Source organism: Octopus bimaculoides, chromosome 5 (assembly GCF_001194135.2).
Source record: "Octopus bimaculoides isolate UCB-OBI-ISO-001 chromosome 5, ASM119413v2, whole genome shotgun sequence".
NCBI classification, from domain to species: Eukaryota; Metazoa; Mollusca; class Cephalopoda; order Octopoda; family Octopodidae; genus Octopus; species Octopus bimaculoides.
In genome coordinates this window covers 53,691,360-53,698,857 of record NC_068985.1, presented here as the reverse complement: position 1 = coordinate 53,698,857, position 7,498 = coordinate 53,691,360, and the positions used below count along the sequence as shown (strand labels likewise).

Here is a 7,498-nt window from a genome sequence, read left to right as displayed (position 1 = left end):
TTACACACATACACATACACATGGCTTTGCTTGATTGAGGTGGGGGTAAAAATTTAGATTAAAATATTTTTTGTTGCTTATATTCCACCAATGGACCACGCATGTGTTACTTTGGCATCATAAAATGTGTTTAATGGGAGAAAAATATTGAAAAATCATCAATACATGTGAGAGTGAAAATGGGGTGGTGGGAGGTGATTTAGGTTGTGCTAGAAACAACAGCCAAACCTCCCTTGAACTGTTTACCTTTTCCTCTGAAAATATTTACAATTTTTTTTTTTTTTTACTGAAAAGGGCTCCTCCCATTGTTTTTAATTACAAAAGAAAAAAAAAATGGCCAAAAGCTGTCCAGATAATTATTATTATAAGTCTTATAGATTCCAAACAACCATAACAACAAAATCACTTAATATCTCTCTCTCTCACGCACACACACACATACACACACTCAGAGCTTGGAAATAGGTGAGGGTTAGCAACAAAAAAGAAGGAAAGGCATCTGGCTATAGAAATCTGCCTTAACCAATTCTATCTCGTATATGCAAACATGGACAAGTAGATGTTAAAATGAAAATGAAATTATATATATATATACATACAAAAATACATATTGTTTATATTCAGTTACTTTTTAAATGTTTTTTTTAATTTTTAATTTAAAATCAATTTTTAAAATTAAATTTTATTTTCGTTCCCATTTTTATACAGGAGTATACACACACGTTTTACCACACTCCACTTTTACATATATCCATTGACCTAAAATAATATTTTGTAGAATACCCACATTTGAAACAATTGAAAAAATATTTATAAACACTTAGCCCACAAACTCTGCCTCCATAAAACACAAAGGTTAAAATTTCTACCTATTAATCAATGAACCCCTAAAAAGAGAAATTATTGAACAATAGCTTTTACACCTACCCACATTTTATGAACAGCAAGATACAAGATTAATTTTTATACTAACACTACCATAGCATGTTCAACTAATAACCCCAATCTTCCAAATACAACCAGGAAATACCCTAAATAACAACAAAAACAAGTAAAAAAATGACCAGCTAAAATATACCACCTGCTAACATTCTTTTGTGAATCTTTAAAAACTCCATAACAAAAAAGTGGGAGCACCCAATTACTAAGTTTTTAAATACTGGATTAAACTTTGAACCTTTGACCTTTAAGCAAAAGATTAAATCCAATCAAACCAGAAATAACTACTGGCACATCCAGTGATCAGAAGGCTTCCTATGCCTACCTACTTCCTTTTTGTGAACCGCTAAGAACAATCTCATGACATGAAGCAGACACACCCAAATGTACACAGCTGCTTACAAAGTACTATATGCATGAATGAATTCTAAACAATAAGAGTACCCCAAATTTAATCTATAAAAATTTCTCCAAAGCACCTCTCCATGACAACCCTCTCTACAACCTAATTACTACTCCATTCAAACCCATATACTCAAGGAAGATTTTAGCTCAACAGAAATAATATAAAGCCAAAGTTAACTTCATTGCATCACAGTCCAACGAAGGCTTAACTGGCTGAAACTTTGAAGTTATTGTCAATAATATTTTTGTCTTAGAATAATAGGTATGTATGTATGTATGTATGTATGTATGTATGTATGTGCATATGTATGTACAGATGTACATATGTATGTACCGATGTACGTATGTATGTATTTTGTATGTATAATATAACAGTTAAAAAGAGTTATTTAAATAACTATTGCATACATGTTTCTATAACGGATATTTATATTGTAAATATCTATAATTTCATTGGCAATTGAAATCTAAATAAGTCTTTAAAATGAAGAAAGAAATAGTGTTTATTATTCCTTATTGAAGAATACATGCCAAATGGTGAAATTTCAGCTGTTATTCAGACTTATAATAATTTTTGTACTTTGAAGTTTTGATATCTTATTGACATCCTTAATATTTCACTCCAGAATATTCTCTAACATCTTCAAATATTCAACACATACGATTTCAACGAGCCATTGACATTTTAGACCTACTTTTTTAGAGCATTTTTTCTATTCTTCTTTATTTAATTATCAAAATATATAGGCAAATAGAAATAGTGGCAAGATAGCTTAACTATTTTGGTACCAACTCACCAGAGACTACTTCCTGTTTAAAATGATATAAATTAAAATACTCCATTGAAATTTCATGTGAAATTATGTCTCAAACACCAGCTCAATAATGACAAAGTTATTCTTCCTCATTTTGAAAATTAATTTAAACAAAAGCAGTGTATGTCAACAGAAATATGGTTATAAAGGGGTTAAATACTAGATTAATGTGTCTTCTAGAAATGTGCTGAAATCTTGTCTGGTTTTTCTGTTTCAGTAATTCCTGTACACCACATGGAACTCTTAAACTTCTGTGCCCAGGAAAAGGTGAGTTGGGACCAAATCTTTACATTCCACATATTGTATCATCATCATCATCATCATTTAGTGTCCATTGTTCATGCTGGCATGGGTTGGGTGGTTTGACCAGGGATTGTCAGCTGAGGGGGTGCACCAGGCTCTAGTCTGATTTGGCATGATTTCTACAGCTGGATGCCCCTCTTAACACTAACCACTCTGAGAGTGTAATGGGTGCTTTTACATGCCACTGGCATGGGTACCAGAAGTGTGACACCAGCATCTGCCACAACTATGATTTCACTTGGCTTGATGGGGCTTCTTCTCAAGCACAGCATTTTGCCAAAAGTCTCAGTCATTTGTCATTGCCTCTGAGGCCCAGCACTCAAAAGGTACTCTTTATGTGCCAACAGCATGGGTGCTTGCTATGCAACATCGACATCAGCCACATTGCCTCTGTGAGGCCCACTGTCTGAAAGGTGCTTTTAACATGCCACCGGTACAGGTGCCAGTTACATGACACCAACAACAGCCACAACTATGATTTCATTTGGCTTGATGAGTCTTCTCAAGCATGGCATATTGCCAAAGGTCTCAGTCATTGCCTCTGTGAGGCCCAATGTTTGAAGACCATGCTTCACCACCTCATCCCATGTCTTCTTAGGTCTCCCTCTTCCACAGCTTCCTTCCACTGGTAGAGATTGGCACTTCTTCATACAGTTGTCCACATCCATATGCATCACATGACCATACCAACGTAATTCTCTCTCTTGCACATCACATCTGATGCCTCTTATGCCCAACTTTTCTCTCAAGATATTTACACTCTGTCATAATATGCATGATGTCATTGCACATCCAGTGAAGCATACTAGCTTCATCTTTTTTTAAGCCTGTGCATGTCCTCAGCAGTTACAGCCCATGTTTCACTGCACACTGGCATCATGAAATCTGCTTTTCACTCTGTGGGAGAGGCCCTTTGTTACCAACAAAGGTAGGAGCTCTCTGAACTTTGCCCAAACTATTCTTATTCTAGCAGCTATGCTCTTGGTGCATTCACCCTTGCTACTGACCTGGTCAGTAGTCTATACTTTCTGTATGTTTTTAGTGCTAGTACCTGTGCACCTTCCACACACAAATACTAGTTTCCCTGTAAACTTTCCTCTGATATTGCTGCACCTCTTATGTGTCCATAGCTTACACTGGGTACATCTTATGGAATTTCTACTAATGCCTTTCCTGCAGGATGAGCAGGGCCATCCACCTGAAGGGATTTGTGATTTGCCTGCTTTCCTACTTACTAAGACTTTGGTTTTTGCTAGGTTAACTCTAAGGCCCTTCAATTCTAGACCTTGCTTCCACACCTGAAACTTCTCTAGTTCTGGTAGTGATTCAGCAATAAGAACAAGGTCATCAGCATTGAAGAGCTCCCAGGGGCATCCTGTCTTAAATTTCTCTGTTACTTCCTGGAGGACTATGATGAACAAGAGGGGGTTGAGTACTGATTCTTGGTGAACTCCTACTTGTACTCTGAATTCTTCGCTGTACTCATTGCCAACCCTCACCTTACTGACAGTATCCCTATACATGGCATGTACAGCTCCCACCAATCACTCCTCTATCCCTAGTTTCCACGTTGACCACTGGATAAGAGAATCAGGAAATCCTGTCAAAGACTTTCTCCATGTCAACAAAAGCCAAGTACAGAAGCTTATCTTTGTCTATGTATTCCTCCTGCAGCTGTCTCACCAGAAATATAGCACCGGTGGTGCTTCTCCCAGGCACAAAACCAAACTGCATTTCATCTAGACTAACTCTCTCCCTAATTAGTTGGACTATGACCCTCTCCATGATTTTCATCACCTTATCCAACAATTTAATACTTCTTTGATACTTCACCTTTACCTTTGTAGCAGTTGACTATGGTGCTGCTACACCAGTCATTGGATATGACTCCTTCATGTACCACCTGGCTAACTATATGGAGGACTAGACCATAACCTACACTACCAGATATTTTAAGCATCTCAACAACGATTCCTGATGGGCCAGGGGCTTTCCATGTCTTCATATCCTTAATTGCTTTATCTACCGAGGTACTGTTAATTCAGATAGCTGGTCCCTCAGTTGGGTCTCCTTCTCCCATTCATTTTCTTCATTTAGCAGCCTTTCATAATGGCATTTCCAAGTCTCTTTCTTTGCAGAATCATTAAATGCAAGTGAGCCATCATTCATGAAGACACATTTCTCTCCTATGACATCACAATTTCTCTCATTCACTGTTTTGCAATCCAAAAACTTCAAGTCTCTGGTCCTCATGTCACAGAACATTGGCAAACTTCTTCTTTTCTGCTACTTCCCTGGTTAAATATACCTGCCTCCTAGCATCTTTTCTGGCTATCTGATACAATTCCTTGCTATCCCCACACTTCCAGTTGGAAGAAATTCTACAAAGCATTTTCTTTGGTGTGCTAATGATTCTGCTGGTTCACCACCTTAAATATTAAAGGTGCGGGCATAGCTGTGTGTTTGGAAAGTTCATTTTTTTCAACACTTTGCAGTCATTAAGTTTCCATGATTGCAATTAATTGTATATTAATTATGAATATTAATTATTAATAATTAATTATACGTGAAAGTGTGTGGCCTTGTGGTTAGATTGTTGCACTCATGGGTGATGTGTTGTGATCTTGAGCAAAACACTTCCTTTCATGTTATTCCAGTTCACTCAGGGCAACCCTGTGAGAGACTGGCATTCTGTTCAAGTGGAATGTTGGCCTGCCTGCCTAGTCAGCAAGGTGGCATCATTCAAATGCCACAACAATGCAAGAAAGCACATTGTGACCAATATTATATAACAGCATTCAATAGTCTAGTCAATACAATAATATACTGATATTAATTATGTATTCTAATTGTGTATTTTCTTTCAGTATGTGGCAAGAGACCATATTTTGATGACAGGGTGCAGTTAGAACCTTTTTTAATTGGTGCTAATATTGCAAAAACAGGAGAATGGCCCTGGATGGCATCACTTCGAAGACTTGGTGAGATGTCTTGTAGTGCTGCTTTGTTGAATCAACAATGGCTTATTACAGCTGGACATTGTATCTCCAAGTAAGTCTTATTTTAGTCATTTGTATTGTTGTTGTTGTTTAGCCAAGGTTTTGAATAAAGGTATCCTGGTTATGACCATCCCACCTGTTTGTATACCTGCAATGACATTGACCTGTTGGTTCTTCATGTTGTCAGATGTTAAGGCAATGATTTTTCATTTTTTTTACTTAATGATTCATATGAAATCTTCAGTCCCAACATCATGTGTGGCACTTGGCCAAATGTCTATTATTCTATCCTTAGGCTGACAAAGCCTTGTTAGTGGATTTTATAGATGGAAACTGAAAGAAGCCTATCAGATATATATGTGTGTGTATATATATAGTTATTAGTGAGGGATTACCAATCCAGGCTAAATACTGATCAGTGGGTCAATTGAGTAAACCAATCAATAATGAACCTATGACTTCTGGAAACAACTTTCTTTTATTCTTTTATTTGTTTCAGTCATTTGACTACTGGCCATGCTGGAGCACCAACTTTCAGTCAAATTTACTACAATTGAGAAAAATGCAATAGCCATTAGTCATGATTTGTCTTACACAGACACACACACACACACACACACACACACACACACACACACACACACACACACACACACACACACACACACACACACACAGTAAAGATTTGTCCAACTGTTGTATCATCAGAGCATGAGACACACACACTTAAAGATATGTACTGGTGTCAATCTGATTAATAAAACACTCAGCATAACTGAAATCCAACAACTTTTGATGGGTAAAAGAGTGTATAGAGAACAACTTCTGCCTCATTCCAAGGAGAAAAACTAGTAATTGATAGCTTCTGTTACCTAGGTGACCAAGTCAGTAGCGGGGGTCGGGGCACTGAAAGTGTAGCTACTAGAATAAGAATAGCCTGGGCAAAGTTCAGAGAGCTCTTACCTCTGCTGGTGACAAAGGGCCTCTTGCTTAGAGTAAAAAGTAGACTGTATGGCGCATGTGTACAAACAGCCATGCTACATGGCAGTGAAACATGGGCCATGACTGCTGAGGACATGCATAAACTTGCAAGGAATGAAGTCAGTATGCTCCGCTGGATGTGTAATGTCAGTGTGCATACTCAACAAAGTGTAAGTACCTTGAGAGAAAAGTTGGACCTAAGAAGCATCAGATGTGGTATGCAAGAGAGACGATTGCACTGGTATAGTCATGTGGCGAGAATGGATGAGGATAGCTGTGTGAAAAAGTGCTACACCCTAGCGGTTGAGGGAACCTGTGGAAGAGGTAGACCCAGGAAGCCCTGGGATGAGGTGGTGAAGCATGACCTTCGAACATTAGGCTTCACTGAGGCAATGACTAATGACAGAGACCTTTGGAAATATGCTGTGCTTGAGAAGACCCAGCAATCCAAGTGAGACCATAACCCCTGGCCTATGCCAGTGGTGTAACCAGCTCACTTATGTGTACCTTTCCTTCATTGGACACTAAACTCTGCTTGCGAAGACCTGTTGAGGCATGTAAAATCCAAATCAAATTCGATGACTGGCATCCGTGCTAGTGGAGCGCTAAGAGCACTATCTAAGCATGATCATTGCCAGAGCAACTGACTGGCTTCTGTGCCGGTGGCACGTAAAAAGCACCATTCGAGTGTGATCGTTACCAGCCTTGCCTTACTAGCATTTGTGCTGGTGTCACGTGAAAAAAATATTCGAGCGAGGTCATTGCCATTGCTGCTGGCACATAAAAAACACCATTTGAGCGTGGCCGTTGCCAGTACCGCCTGACTGGCCCTCATGCCAGTGGCACATAAAAGCACCCACTATATTCTCGGAGTGGTTAGCATTAGGAAGGGTATCCAGCTGTAGAAACTCTGCCAGATCAGATTGGAGCCTGGTGCAGCCATCTGGTTTGCCAGTCCTCAGTCAAATCGTCCAACCCATGCTAGCATGGAAAGCAGACGTTAAACGATGATGATGATGATATATATATATATATATATATATATATATATATATA

The 7,498-nt window shown here is 38.4% G+C and overlaps 1 protein-coding gene across 1 annotated transcript in view; it reads left to right on the top strand.

Annotated features, from left to right (window-relative positions):
- The window catches only part of LOC106867534 (atrial natriuretic peptide-converting enzyme), a 38,599-nt gene that overhangs the window by 24,397 nt on the left and 6,704 nt on the right, over positions 1-7,498 (top strand). Inside the window, exons 9-10 of the mRNA XM_014912432.2 lie at positions 2,377-2,426; positions 5,330-5,513. Coding sequence (XP_014767918.2) covers positions 2,377-2,426; positions 5,330-5,513 — 234 coding nt within the window. The remainder of the gene's footprint in view (positions 1-2,376; positions 2,427-5,329; positions 5,514-7,498) is intronic.